A 16,010-nucleotide genomic window follows, 5' to 3' on the forward strand; every position below is an offset into this window, starting at 1 on the left:
GGGAAAAAAATACTCTTGTCCTGTTTTTTTTTTCCTCTTCCATCTCAGTTGCCCAAAGAGTTGCTCACTCATGCAACTGATCCTCCTCAAAACAAAAAAGGCCATACATGGGACCTTGTTGACCAGAAGATTCAGCTCAGATAACAGCCATTTTATAATGGAGGTAATATTACAGACAGCACACCCTTTCTTTGTTGCTCAATAATTTAGTCCTCCCCAGACAAAGGCAAATTCTCCTCCTGAGACGGGAGGCACAGTATTTGAGCAGCTCACTCAGAATCACAGGTCTGGCTTGCTGTTCTTATGCAGTTCCTTATCACTGCCCACTCCCTGTAGGTATAACCATAACTATCAAAAATCAATTATGAAATACAGGCTAGCATATACAGGAACATAGGATGGAAGTCCCACTGAATGAGGATATCACAGTTCAACTGGTAAGGAATAGGTGAGAAAAAGGGAGCTTCCCTAAGAGTGAATAGATAAAAACCAGATCTCTACACAATGCAGGCATAAACCTGGACACCCTATTGGGAAAGATTTTGATTTCTTGGAGATACATCTAATACTTCTTCCTAAACAGATGCCAAATTTCCATTTTGGCTCTGCCTTGCTGCTAGAAGTGAATAATTAGGAGCATGTAACAAAGGTGCAACTTTATATGCAGGAGATAAACATGAAAGCTATTTCCACAGACACTAAAGAACACTGCACACAGAGGAGCAGGACACAATTTTGCTCCATTAAGAACTGCCGTCCTTTATCCACTTATTCCAATCTGCACTCTATAAACACCAGGAGATTGTTCCTCTGACTTGTATCTATCCAAATGGCTTGCAAGGCATTCAACACACTTAGATTACAGGTCACATTCACCTTTTTATGTGTGGACTATTCCCTTTTATGGGGACCCTTCTCCAAAATGTTAATCACATACTTGGTCCGTAAGGTCTCCCTTGCTCCTTTCACCTGCTTTTTTCAGGGTGAAGAATGAAAGCAACCACTGCAACCCAAGCTGCTTGACTTAGTGTTTGCCATCCTCAAGAAGGCCTGATCTTTTCTCCTGACATAGGAAAGCTCCAGTTTACATGGACTTGTAGGATGTACAGTGAGTTTGATTATTTAAAGAGATTTCTTGAATGTCAACTCCAGTATTTACTGAAATTGATATGTTGATGAATGAGAATGTTTTGCTAGCTTCTAAGACTTTGTTAGCTTCATAGCTGCCTAAGAGACGTTTCTTGCTTGTCAGAGATCCTAGATCTTACTGAACAGCCACAAAGCAGCAACATGTTCCATTTAATTCAGTAGGTCTCACCTCAGAAGGTTATTATGATGTCCACACTCTTAACTTGCACCAGCAAGTTACTGATAAAATGCCACATAGCCCATCTGACAAAGCTTTGCCAGAACAAGGCTGAACTCTGGCTCCATCATATCTAGGGAGGGAAGGAAGGTATTCTCCCCACACCTCAAGTTAAGGGTAGCAGAGAGAAGAAAAATACATTTTTCTAAGACACGGACTTGCTGCTTCTGCTCTGAAACGGCTGCTCTTCTCACACTCTTTGCTCTTCCCTCACCCAGTTTGAATGATCTGAACACCACCCTCCCTACCACACACTAATACTAAAAATACTCTCATCTTTAAGGATCAGCTAATATCACTACAGTTGTGCAATCACTGCATTTAATAGTTTTAAATTCTCTATCCTCCTCTGTCTGTAAAAATCTCATTACCTTTTTTTTTTTACAAAAAACTTTTCCTTTCCCCCCCCCTTTTTTTGCAAAACTAGTCTTTTCTTTCTTCCCCCCTCCCCCCTTTCATCAAACTCTCTTCTCTAAGAACAAAAAGGAGAACAAACATGGCAAAGACACAAATAATATTCTCCTGGTTTCCCCCACACCCAATTCGTATGCCACCTTTGAATAAAGTCTGTGTACAGGATGCCTCTTATCTTCTGTCACAGGAAAAAATCATGAAGATTCAAGGCAATCAGATCAAGTGAAGTGAAGTCACTAAATAACAGTAGCTCTCTGTCACCCTCTAGTGGCTACATTGTGGCAGGGACTGTGGTTGCCTCTTAACAGGAAAGATCAACGCAATTTGCTTTTGGAAAGTGTGTGCTAAATGAGAAGGGGGGGATTCCAAGGCAAAAAGAACCAACCCTCCATTCCAACATTGCACACATTGATCCTCCCTCCTCAAGAGTGATGGTTCTTCTGAAGGAGGGAAAAGTTCAAGTCTCTGGGAGCAAATGAGCTACCAGGCTGATACAATCCTGACAGTACAGAACCCCCAAGGAACTTAATTAGGGATTGGGGCTGTTAATGTCAAAGTGGCCAAAGTCTAGCCAGAACAGCAGACTTATCTAGGCATCAGAATGGCTCTGGATGCTACGCAAACTCAAGTCTCCCACAACTCTGAGGACTAGTTAATCTAGTCCACATCTCTAGCCTATTCATCATGACATAGCCAGCTACTGATGCAACAAGCTACCAGCACAGCACCAGGGTCTACTCCATCCAACTGGCTCCTCAGTATCAACCTGCCAGGGTTTTGCTGTCAACTTACCTCCTCCCCAGGGAAAACCCTTTAGGGTGCTTCCAGACAGGGGTCTGGAATCTCAGCTGTAGCTGAATCAGCACATGACAGCTATGAGCCAGACAGGGACTACCAACTTAATTCAAATTGCTGCTACTTGAAGTGGGCTAGAAGGATAGGCAATGATGGCAGCTTATCAGCCACCACTGCACTGAACTCCTGCAGCTACAGGTATTTCCTTGATGCACTTCCTGTAGTGGCAGCAATTAACTACTTTTAATTCAAGCATTGTGATTTGAGTCCCAAAAGTCTAAGGCTTCTACCAGCAGATGGGCAGCCCCCTCTCAGACACAGGCTGCTTCACATATTATGGGAAAAATGTGTTCCTATTTATCATGTATCATATAAGGAAACACTAATATGTGGAGGATGCCGCATGTTTGAAGACACACAGTCAACCCAGGAATTTTAGCCAAATGCACCTCATGAGCATCTCCCCAAAATGTGTGCCTCCCTTACCCTCATGTTAAAGTGGTCATAAAGGAGAAATGCGAAATTGTCTTTCCCATACCATGTGAAGCTGTTTCTGTGTGCCCCCACTGCATTATTTCTAGTACTGGGTCTCTCTTTTGGGGACAAACTCCAACAAAGCTAGTGCCCTGCCCTATCCTCCTTCCAACACTGACAGGATGAACAAAAAAGTCAACCTGGTGCCTTTGGAGGTACTTTACATTAAGTCAGCCAGCTTGTAAAGGGCTACAACTTTGCACCATGTCTATGGAAGGCAAAAGCCCTGCTCTATGGAAACTCATAGAAGCCAAAGCGACAAGAGACTTCAGGGAAAGGGTGTGTGTGTGGAGAAAACCGGCCAAGAGAACATGTGCTAAAATATCTGAAGAATTTCCTATTAAAATTCCCTTTTATATTGCCCATCTACTTGTTCAAATATTAGATAAACTTCAAAACAAAACACCACACAAACATACCAAGCAATCTCAAAACACGATTGACTAGTATGCACCCATCCAGTATAATAGTTCCTCTCTTGCAGCTTCATAAAATAATTATTCTATTTTTTTTTCTCCTTTAAAGTCTTCTCTTTAATACAAGTCTCCCTGCTAACCCACCATTATACATCTTTACCCTCAGCCCAGCCCACCCACCTTTGAAGCTACAGCCATTAAAATAAACTCCCATGAAAAAGCCTCCCACTTCTTCCGAGGCAAAGCAATGATACAGCCTGTCTCACTGAACCCATGAAAAGAACAAACAGCTATTCCAAAGCATGCACCTGTGGAATTACAGAAAGCCTTGGACTTGTACATCAGTGGGAGGAGCGTAGAGGTACATAACCCTGCACACCGTGTAGATTTCACTGGTTTTGAAATCGCTTTTAAAAGACACAAAAGGTGTTGCATGGTAAGATAAAGGAACAGCAACATTTTGAATCATATGTCTTAGATACTGACTACACTCAAACTGTCACAGACAATCACACTGTTTAACATTATACATTTTGCTTTTGGTAGGCATCTCTATGTATAGACACTTACATTTAAGATTATTAATAAGGTATCATCACACATCCTCTCTCAATCCTGGACTTGGCAATCAACCCTGTACCTAGCTTCTTTTTAAACACAGATGTAGCCAAGTAGAATTTTGCAAAGTCAATGAAGAAAGGTAGGGCAGCTTTAAAAGAACACAGGATGGGGGGACAGAGAAGAGGAAGTCCTTCCTTATGTGACGAGGTCAAAGCACCCCACTTTAAAACCTTGTCAATCAAGAAGCAAAAACCACAATATTTGCAGCACCAGCCTTTTACATGAACTGATAAATAATTGACTCAACATAAAAAATAAAAAAAAGAGCACACTAAGCAAGCCCTTGAAAGTAGAAAGTTCAAACAGGAATACAGGGAAGAGAGATGCCATTAAGAACTGGATTTAGTTATTTCAGTGACAGCGTAGCATGCAGACAAGCCCTTAAGAATTATTACCTCAAACACACCCCTTCCCTCTACAGTGTAACAAAGTTTACAAATAGTATGACAGGCAACACTACACACACGTGCGCGCGTGCGCCACTGGAAACGAAACAGAGGCACACAGGAGGAGAAGGGAAGTTTGCAGGAAGGCTGGAACATAAATTGACAGAAGAACCATGAAATAGAAGGTTGCAGAAATGGTTTTACCTCTGCAGTGCATCTTGAACACCAATATATGAGTTCATAGTTATTAATAGCTTATGGGTGATGGTGGGGAGATAGCAAAAGCAGCCACATTATTACTTGCTTTCAAGACAAAGTGTTAAGGTCTCGTCAGAATGAATTCATGAAAAGCAAGGTGTTGTGGACAGGTGGATGGGAGGGAGAGGCAAACATACACTGTACATGCACACCACACATACATACCAAGATCTGAGAGACACAGAGTAAGATTTTACAACAGGTTCTTAGCACCTTTGGTTGGCAACTGTAGAGGCATATTGAGATCCTGGGAAGTGCAGATGGGAACATTCTCCCATCTCACTTACATGTAGATGGGGGAAAGCACAAGTAGCAAACACTTTTTACCCACCCCACTGGAGGGATGATGGAATTAAGTTCACCAATGAAAAATAAAAATAGTGGGCACTGCACAATATCTCCATCTCCCACACTGAAGGGCAGATGTGGGGCTCCTCTCCCTTTTCACCATTAGCAAGTTTCAGGAGGGGGACCCAGGTGCCTCTGATGTAAAGAAGGAGAAGGAAGAGCAGCAGCAGTACAGGACAAGGCTGATAATAAGTCTGACGCAACTCTGGCTTGACTAAAAACCCTGCAGGGTATGCTAGAACCAGGACTGACAGAGAAATGGTTCAAGACAGATGGGAGGGGGAGAATGCAGGCTGTCTATAAGGGCTCGCACAATTACTAAGGGCGTTGTGGCACCTTATTAACTAATAAACTGCTTTTGTGGACTTCCTCCCACAAAGCTTATGCCATAATGAATGGGTAAGTCTTTAAGGTGCTACAAGACTTTGTTTTTGCTGTAACAGACTCACATGGCTCCCCACCATGAAAACTGTCACATTTACCAAGTTAGCACCTCTAATATATGCAAAAAGGAAGAATGCCCAGGAGTACACTGCAGGGTTAGGACACGCATATCCCTTCAGAAGTTCTGTAGAAGCCCCTCCCTTCTCCTCAAAAGTTTATGCTTCTTAGGGTACAGTTAATGCTAGCTATCTTACTCAACTCAGATATAAGAAAGGTGACATGGATAGAGCTGCAGAGAGCTGTAAAACAGGGAATACAGACTCTGCCTATGCATTTAGCAAAAGGTTCTCATTTAATTAAACAGAATGGAAAATATATCTTTCCTCATTTAGACATACCCACCTATCCACTCAAGTTCTTATTCACCAGTCTCCGAGTCACTGCAACTTGGAGAAACTTATGTCTCACCATAAACCGTAGCAGCTGTGACATTTGGGAACTTCAAACACATCTATTCCCATTCCTCTACCACCACAATTTCCAAGTAAAAAGAGAAAGAATGGATGAGGAGGAGGAGAGGAGAAAACAGGCATTCACACCATGCACGAACTTGCGGTAGAGCCTCCCTGTCCCATCCTCCTCCCCCAACCCCAGTGAAAGAGGAATGCAGCCTCTCATTTGCTGCCTCCACCACCACCTCCAGCTGCTGCCACCTTCTCGAAATCCTCTGCATTGCAGAATTCCTTGATGGTGACTGTCAGGAGGTTGCTGGTGACATCAGTGACCACCACATTAGAGCAAGGGGACATTTCAGGGCGCCAATCACCAGCCTCCTGCTCTGGGTCAGAAGATGATGGAGATGACGGCATCTGACCACCACCACCTCCCCCGGAAGGAGACCGCTTGCTGGTGGCTGCTGACTCTGGTGGAATTGACAGATCGAGGACCTCTGACTCACGCCAGTCAGGAATGGCAGGGCTTAGCGTCTCGGGAAGCAGCTTTGGTGGAGAATCATCTGGATCAGATGAGGAGTGTGGAGCTGGTGAGGGGCAGTCAGAGGAGCTGGAACTGCGGGCATCATAGGCTGCAGAGCCCATAAGCCCACACGAGGCACCTTGAGATCCTCCTGCCTCTGTCTTGCTCTCCAAGGATGGGGCTGGAGCAGATGGCTTGTTGTACAGAGGGAAGCCTCCAAATTTCATGTGGCGGATCTGGTTACGAAGCATGCTCTCACTGAACTTCTTACTCTTGCCGATGACACGGTTTCGCGACGGGATCTTGGACCGTGCCAAGCTTCCTCCCCCACCAGCTGCTTTCCCACTTTTATCAATCACCTTCAGGTTGAGAATGATGCGACTGCGCTTGGGCTCACGAGGCTTCACCTTGCGGTTGATGATGCGGACGGTCTCCGAAAAAGGAGAGATGGGAGGGCGAATGCCAGTGCCCCCACCCACTCCACTGTTCTGGGGGTCTGGGCGGGGCAAAGGGCGCCGGGACATACGGTGGCATCGCCGAATGTCCTTCTTCAGCCGGTGCACTGCAGCACTTGAGTGGAGTTTAGGCGAGGATGTGCTAGAACCAGGCTTGACAGAAAAATGTACATCCCCAATGTGTAGGGCCTCCGCCTGGGCCCGAGCCTGCAGTGGGTGGGGGAAAGTGGAAAAATTGAGTTAGATTGGAATAAAAACATGCTCTACCTATTAAATTATGGTTATCCAAAGCCCAACTGGAGGAAGCAGGGACTGGGCTCTGCATAGGCCTGGAGTTCAAATCCAGCAAGGCCCAAACCCAAAATGAGCTGAGTGATTTGCCCAAGCTTAATCCAGCCTAAAAATGATTTGCTTGCAGCAAGAGAAGGCCCAACCAGGATATAAGGAACATATTTCCATACTTTTGCACTCTCTGAGTTTTACATTATACTTTAGCATACTGGGATTGTTTTAAGACATTTAAGGGTGCAATCCTATGCATGTTTAGACAGAAAAAGGTCCTACAAGTCCCAGCATCCTCCAGCCAGCCATGCTGGCTGGGGAATCCTAGGAAGTGTAGGGCTTTTTTCTGTCTAAACATGCATAGGATTGCACCCTAAAGAACTCAAGAAGGCACTCTTCTAAGATGTCTATTAGTTAACCTTGGGGTCAGATAGTTAATGCTGGGGCATTCATTTAGTTGAGTGCAGTGCAGCAAAAGTTAGAATCCACAAAACTTCATGTATATGCAACAGGATGGTTTTCGAATAGCCATTTAAAAGATAAACATTTTCATCTCCAAACTGTGCTAGCTAGTATTGTGTCTTTGAAGTGACAATTACATCTACATCTGAAAGGAAAAGCCACTCACTCAGGATAGCTCAGGAGGTCTCCCATAAGAATGGGCAACAACAACAACAACAATTCCATTTTGAAAAACAAGTTGCATGCAGATCCTCCTTTACAGCATCCAAAGGCTATTCCCTCTATTATTATTATTATTAGATTTATTAGCTGCCCATCTGGCCAGCTACCCAGCCACTCTATGTACCAGAACAAAAATTTGTTGGAAAAATTGTTGAGCTTGGAGAAGAGCATTAGTACATGAAGAAGCAGGATTTAAGGAAGGTATGGTGCCATCAATATGTCGACACATTTAACCATTGCATATACAATTATTTCAAAACAGACTATTTATTGTGAATTTATGATATGAAAGCAGCTTTAAATGAGAAGAACACAGTTATGTTTAGGCTAATTATTAACCGTTAGCTGCTGATCTTGATAATGACCACTATATGCAAATTCTTGTTCAAAGGTAAAGATAAACAATTCCGATTACTTGGACAGGAGTCATAGGGCTGTATTTTGGGTCTTCTAGTTTCAAAAGAACAAGTTTTCATCTCACTGGGAGAAACGATTATGTTTGTTGCTATATGCACAGAATGATATTTTTACCCCCACAAAGAGATCTTAAAATACTCTACATCAGGCTTTCCCAACCTGGTGCCCTCCAGAGGTTTTGGACTTCAACACCCAGCAGCTAAGCCAATGGTGAGGAATGCTGGTAGCTGTAGTCCAAAATATCTGGAGAGCACCAGGTTGGGGAAGGCTTCCCTACATCAAGAGAAAGATAAGGAAACTAAGACAGTGGCAATTCATCACTGTATGTCAGGGGTAGGTAACCTTTTTAGGTCTGTCAGTGCATTTGTCATTTTTTCACAGGCTGGGGGGTACATTTGTCATTTTGGGGGGAGAGACTCTTTTCTGCTCCCCCATAGATTCTCTTCTTTCTGCCCCTCCCCTCCATGGATTCTGTCCTATCTGTCCCCTCCGTGGACTCTCTTCTTTCTGTCCCCCTGTAGATTCTCTCCTTTCTGCCCGCCCTGTAGATTCTCTCCTTCCTCCTTTTCCCCTCTTGGGATGTCCTTCCTACACTACCTCTTTCTTCTTTCTCCTTGCCACCATGCTCACCTCCTCTTCTGCCCACCTGCAATTTCCTTCCCCTTCCGCCATGCTCACCTCCTCCTCCCACTGCACACGATTTCCTTCCTGTTGCCAGACTCATCACCTCCCCTTCCTCTTCTGCTTGCCCAAATGTGTGATTTCCTTCCTCTTTGCTCACCTCTTCTTCCTCCCCTCCCCCCACCGCTGTCACACTCCACTCCTTCAGATTCCTCCTTAAGGCTGCTGAGGTGAGCACAGAGGTAGGTGACAGAAGCCATGGCGGCGAGAGGAAATCAATACTGGAGTCTTAACCTCCCTAGCAAAGCTGGTAATCACTTGCAACAATTTCATGTTCAATGACAATCACTATTTATAAATCCAAGGTATAGCAGTGGGAACAAGTATGACCTCATCGTATGCTAATCTATTGGCATATGGGAGAACTCGAAAAAACTGTTCCCAGAATGTCCATCTACAAGTCCAGCATATGGTGGCATTACATAGATGAGATAGCTTGGAGAATTTTATCAACACTACTCACCCCACAATAAAAGGGTACCAGCAAGATCACAACTGAAAAGCGAAAATTACCTTCCTGGATATCCGCTTAACCATTAATGCCAATAAAATACTTATATTATAAAGCTACAGATTCCCACTTGTACCTTAATTATAAAGCATGTCATTTGAACCATCTAAATAAGAACATTACATATAGTTATGCTCTTAGGATAAAACACATTTTCAATAAAGAAAATGTCTCAAATACGTAAAGAACTTAAAGAACATCTCCCACAATAAAGATACCCTAGTCACAGATACCCCAGTCACAATATCAACCAAGTATCGGTAAAATCAGGCTGAGCGCCCAAGAATTTATGCTTTCGAATCAATGTGGTGCTGGAGAGGACTCTTACGAGTCCCCTGGACTGCAAGGAGGTCAAATCAGTCCATCCTAAAGGAAATCAACCCTGACTGCTCATTGGAAGGACAGATACTGAAGCTGAAGCTCCAATATTTTGGCCACCTAATGTGAAGAGAAAACTCCATGGAAAAGACCCTGATGCTGGGAAAGACTGAAGGCAAAAGGAGAAGGGGACGGCAGAGGATGAGATGGCTAGATAGCATCCCTGATGCAATGAATATGAACTTCAGCACGCTTCAGGAGAGAGCGCAGGACAGGAAGGCCTGGAGTGCTATGGTCCATGGGGTCATGAAGAGTCGGACACGACTGAATGACTGAACAACAACAACCATTCTACTGCCCCTAACTACCACCAGATTATGAAAGACAGTTACCCTATTATAGCCAACTGTGCACGTTTAATGGAAGCCATTAAGGGAGCAATCTTACGGCCGCTAATCAGTGGCTAGACGGCCATAGGATATGTGGTTTTCCAGGAACCAACCTTCCCCCCATTCCGCGCTGCCTCACAGGCAGCGCAGAAAAGGTCCAGCCTCCATGCTCAAAAGAGGAGCACGGAGCAGCCAAAACAGGGCGTTCCGGGGCAGGGAAGGTGGAAATGCCGGTACGACACATCTTATGTGTTGTCCGGCAGCCGCCTCCCCTGCTCTGCCACCCTGCAACTAGACAGCCAAAATCTAGCTGCAAATGCAGGGCAGCAGGAGTGCAGAGGGAACGATCCCCTTTGTGCTTCCCCTGCCCTGCATTGGATAGGTGGTTGCCTTCGAGTTTGGAGGTGGCCGCCTATCCCCATAGGATTGCGCCCTAAGAGTGCAATCCTACATGCGTTTAGACAGAAAATGTGCTCCAGCCAGCTGTGCTGGTTGGAGAATGCTGGAAGTTGTAGCACTTTTTATGTCTGAACATGCATAGCATTGCACTCTAATTCTCCACCATGCATTGTTTTCAGAAAATCACCCAATCTACATAAATTACTAGTTAAAGCAGCACTTAAACAAGGTATTTGCAACCCAGGATCACACCAATGTAAATCAGCCCGTTGCATTACCTGCAGTTACCTTCAAAACCCCACTTTTTAAGAGCACAGTTAGCAACAAAACTTATTTCATTAGACAATCAGAAACATGCACTTCCACTAATGTAATTCATTTAACTGAATGTTTAAAAAAATTAACGTCGCGTGCAATATGTAGGAAAAACTACAACGGACCTAAGAACGAGATTCCGTAACCACAAATCTGCAATTCTTACTAAAAAAACCTGGAACGGCCTAGTGCAAGACATTTTAACTCACCTACATATAGTGGGCCAAGTTTGCACGATCAAACAGTTGTGCTCACCATGGCGGATTGTGCCGCAAGTGGGCAACCGTTTTGAATATTCAAGTTGCGGCTTGTCATGTTGTCCAAACTCAGGGACCATGGATTATGCGAAGGTTAAACAAATCTCACTGCAGCCATGAAATCACTATCCTTAGCCACCTATTTACAATTTGATAATAATGTTGATCTATCTTACAGGACTATTGTGAGGATTACTAAGACAAAGTAAATGCAGTTAAATGCACTATATAAATCAGGGGTGGGCAACTTGTGGCCCTTCAGATGTTTTGGCCAACAATCCCTGTCCCTCACCACTGGCTATGCTGGCTAGGGCTGTGCATGCTTAATACACATTATTTTATATTGTTATAGAATACAAACTTCTAGCTAATTGCCAAACCTCTCCATGGCTAACCCAAATCCCAAAAGATATTGAAGACCTGTTTCAATGAAGATCCCCTACTCTCACTTTCAGTGCTGAAATGTATCCACAAAGTTAAGCAATACTATATTCTGATGTAGCTCAACAGTGCCTCCTAAAGTATCTGGTAAGTTGGCATCCTACCAGGCAACCTGAATAGGCCTATCACATCTCTTTCTTTCTCAATACAAATCTAAAAACTTAAGCTCTTTTTTATAATGGGCTGACTGGTTCAAACTAGCTGGGTCTTTTGAGATGTAAGTTTAGAGTCACTAGAAAGATGGGTCCAGCCACTAAGTAATATTCTGATTTGCTCACTAAACCACTGACAACAGAAACGGAGGCTATTGCATGACTGGACAAGTCCCTGCTATGGGGTCAGCTTTTACTGAACTCAGATTCCCGTAAAAGTTTTCTCAATCTTCTCCATGCAAAGGGCTGCATGGCTAGAAAACTACTGCTTGTGTTCTCAGGATTTTTACATGGTTTTGTTATGTTCTGTGCTTCTGGCCTTTATAAAAGCCAGAATTCAGTTTTGCTTTACCTGATCTGTCATTGCATGCGACTCAGACATTAGATTTTAAAATAAAATCTACTTTGTTAAACAAGCCAGCAAAACAACCCCAGGTTTGTTGTTGGCTTTTTAGCAGTTGACTAGAATTTCTATTAAACCACAATCCCTGGTTCATACCTAACGATAACCCAGGTTTCTGATAAAGTGAAACTGAATTCTGGTTTATTGCTCCTCTCAGCTGCGTGGGAAGAGGGGGCAGCACACAAGCACGAGGTTTCTCACAGGCTCCTTTCTGCCATGGTTTTGTGTTATATGTGAATATTCCCATTAAGTTGGATGCCACATCAGCCTCCCATGGAAGGCCTCCTTCTGTCCATGGGAGGCATCTGATTCGGCAGGGGAATCCCACTAGTGAAGGGTGGGGAGATGGATTTCCCCATGCAAACCCCTACTCCTCCTGATGCTTGGGGAAGTCTCCAGTGCAGTGGGGGAGGTGGTGCTCGGGACTGGAGGAGGAGGAAAGTCTCTCTATTCCACCCCCCCCATACATACACACACACACTCAACTTCCACCAGCAGGAGGGTTGTGAATGGAACTCTGCTCAGGCACTGCTCCCATTGGAGGAATAAAATCTGAATCCAACCCACTGAATCACAAATACTCTCTCTCATAATATCCCAGTTGTCCTTTCCAATAAACGGATAGCAGAAGATCTACTGCACCATTACACCCTGGAATGCCTGTTTTTGCAAATATTTAAGTGATGAATAGATTTCCCAATTCTTCCACAAATATGGCTATTTTATGGGACAACATAGTTTAAGTCTACATATTATTGGTAGATTATAACTTATCTTTGATTCTGTTTTAAGTTATATTTTTGAGTTTGAGTTATTTGACCATACAAAGATCCCTCTTTGTATATCCTAATGCCTACAACTAGTAGACACTTAATAATTACATTCTGACTGGCTGAACTGTCCAACTACTCACTATGCCAATGAAGCAATTATACTTTTGTATCCAAATCCACCCCTTCATGGATCACTGCCTTGTTGTGGCGAAGGGGCTTGCGTAACTCAGTGAAGCCATAACCTATGCCACACAGGCCCCTTCATGGATCACTGCCTTGTTGTGGCGAAGGGGCTTGTGTAACTCAGTGAAGCCATAAGCTATGCCGTGCAGGGCCACCCAAGACGGACCGGTCATGGCAGAGAGTTCTGACAAAATGTGGTCCACCGGAGAAGGAAATGGCAACCCACTCCAGTATTCTTGCCAAGAAAACCCCATGGAATGCATCACAAGGTTAAAAGATATGACGCCGGAAGATGAGCCTTCAGGTCAGAAGGTGTCCAATATACTACTGGGGAAGAGCAAAGGGCATTTCCAAGTAGCGCCAGAAAGAGTGAAGTGGCTGGGCCAAAGCCGAAAGGACACTCAGCTGTGGATGTGTCTGGTGGTGAAAAGAAAATCCGATGCTGTAAAGAACAATATTGTTTAGGAACCTGGAATGTCAGATCAATGAATCAAGGTAAGCTGGAGGTGGTCAAACATGAGATGGCAAGATTGAACATTGACATCTTGGGAATCAGCGAACTCAAATGGACAAGCATGGGCGAATTTAATTCAGGTGACCATCATATCTACTACTGTGGGCAAGAATCCCTTAGAAGAAATGGAGTAGCACTCATAGTCAACAAAAGGGTGGGAAAAGCAGTACTGGGGTACAATCCTAAAAACGACAGAATGATCTCAGTACGAATCCAAGGCAAACCATTCAACATCACAGTAATTCAAGTCTATGCCCCAACCACTGAGGCCGAAGAAGCTGAGGTTGATCGGTTCTATGAAGACCTACAACACCTTCTAGAACTAACACCAAAAAAAGATGTCCTCTTCATCACAGGGGATTGGAATGCTAAAGTAGGAAGTCAAGAAATCACAAGGATAACAGGCAAGCATGGCCTTGGTGTACAAAATGAAGCAGGACAAAGGCTAATAGAGTTTTGCCAAGAGAACACGCTGATCATAGCAAACACTCTTTTCCAACAGCACAAGAGGCGACTCTACACATGGACATCACCAGATGGTCAATACCGAAATCAGATTGTTTATGTACTTTGCAGCCAAAGATGGAGAAGCTCCATACAGTCAGTAAAAACAAGACCTGGAGCTGACTGTGGCTCAGATCAGGAGCTGCTTCTTGCAAAATTTCAGCTTAAATTGAAGAACGTAGGGAAAACCACTAAACCATTCAGGTATGACCTAAATCATATCCCTTATGAATACACAGTGGAGGTGAGGAATAGATTTAAGGGATTAGACCTGATAGACAGAGTGCCTGAGGAACTATGGACGGAGGTCCGTAACACTGTTCAGGAGGCAGCAACTCAATCCATCCCAAAGAAAAAGAAATGCAAGAAAGCAAAGTGGCTGTCTGAGGAGGCTTTACAAGTAGCTGAGGAAAGAAGGGAAGCAAAAAGGAAGGAAGAAAGGGGAAGATAAATTCAACTGAATGCAGAGTTCCAGAGAATAGCAAGGAGAGACAAGAAGGCCTTCTTAAATGAACAATGCAAAGAAATCGAGGAAAACAATAGAATGGGAAAGACTAGAGATCTTTTCAAGAAAATCGGAGATCTCAAGGGAACGTTTTGTGCAAAGACGGGCATGATAAAGGACAAAGAAGGCAGGGACCTAACAGAAGCAGATGAGATTAAGAAGAGGTGGAAAGAATACACAGAAGAACTATACAGGAAAGATCTTAATGTCCCTGATAGCCATGATAGTGCGGTCACGGAACTTGAGCCGGAGATCCTAGAGAGTGAAGTCAAGTGGGCCTTGGGAAGCATTAGTAACAACAAAGCTAGCGGAGATGACAGTATTCCAGCTGAGCTAAAAGATCCTAAAAGACGATGCTGTTAAAGTGCTGCACTCAATATGCCAACAAATTTGGAACACTCAACAATGGCCACAAGACTGGAAAAGGTCAGTTTACATTCCAATTCCAAAGAAGGGCAATGCCAAAGAGTGTTCAAACTACCATACAATTGCGCTTATTTCACATGCCAGCAAGGTAATGCTCAAAATCCTACAAGCTAGGCTTCAGCAGCATGTGAACCGAGAACTACCGGAAGTACAAGCTTGGTTTCAAAGAGGCAGAGGAACCAGAGATCAAAATTGCCAACATTCGCTGGATTATGGAAAAAGAAGGAGAATTCCAGAAAAATGTCTATTTCTGCTTCATTGACTATGCTAAAGCCTTTGATTGTGTGGATCACAACAAACTGTGGCAAATTCTTAAAGTGATGGGAGTACCAGACCACCTTACCTGTCTCCTGAGAAACCTGTACGAGGGTCAAGAAGCAATAGTAAGAACCGGACATGGAACAACCGATTGGTTCAAAATTGGGAAAGGAGTATGACAAGGCTGCATATTGTCGCCCTGCTTATTTAACTGATATGCAGAGTACATCATGAGAAATGCCGGGTTGGATGAATCACAGGTCGGAATTAAGATTGCCGGGAGAATTATCAACAACTTCAGATACGCAGACGATACCACCCTAATGGCAGAAAGTGAAGAGGATCTAAAGAGCCTCTTGTTGAGGGTGAAAGTGGAGAGTGCAACAGCTGGTCTGAAACTCAACATTAAAAATACTAAGATCATGGCATCTGGCCCCATCATTTCCTGGCATATAGAAGGGGAAGAAATGGAAGCAGTGACAGATTTTACTTTCTTGGGCTCCAAGATCACCGCAGACGGTGACTGTAGCCATGAAATTAAAAGAAGCTTGCTCCTTGGGAGGAAAGCTATGGCACACCTAGACAGCATAGTAAGAAACAGAGACATCACCTTGCCGACAAAGATTTGTATAATCAAAGCTATGGT

General features: G+C 43.9%; 1 protein-coding gene across 3 annotated transcripts in view; it reads right to left on the reverse strand.

Moving 5' to 3' along the window:
• The window catches only part of CBX6 (chromobox 6), a 24,033-nt gene continuing 8,023 nt past the window's right edge, over positions 1 to 16,010 (reverse strand). For 2 of the 3 annotated variants that reach the window (XM_084809863.1, XM_084809865.1), the window contains one exon: positions 1 to 7,159. In XM_084809863.1, coding sequence (XP_084665989.1) covers positions 6,197 to 7,159 — 963 coding nt within the window. In that variant the 3' untranslated portion in view covers positions 1 to 6,196. The remainder of the gene's footprint in view (positions 7,160 to 16,010) is intronic. The other variant, XM_084809864.1, reaches the window with a different exon arrangement.

The sequence above is a fragment of the Heloderma suspectum genome, chromosome 7, assembly GCF_057233095.1.
Source record: "Heloderma suspectum isolate Gila_16-S chromosome 7, 16-S_ref, whole genome shotgun sequence".
Lineage (NCBI taxonomy): Eukaryota > Metazoa > Chordata > Lepidosauria > Squamata > Helodermatidae > Heloderma > Heloderma suspectum.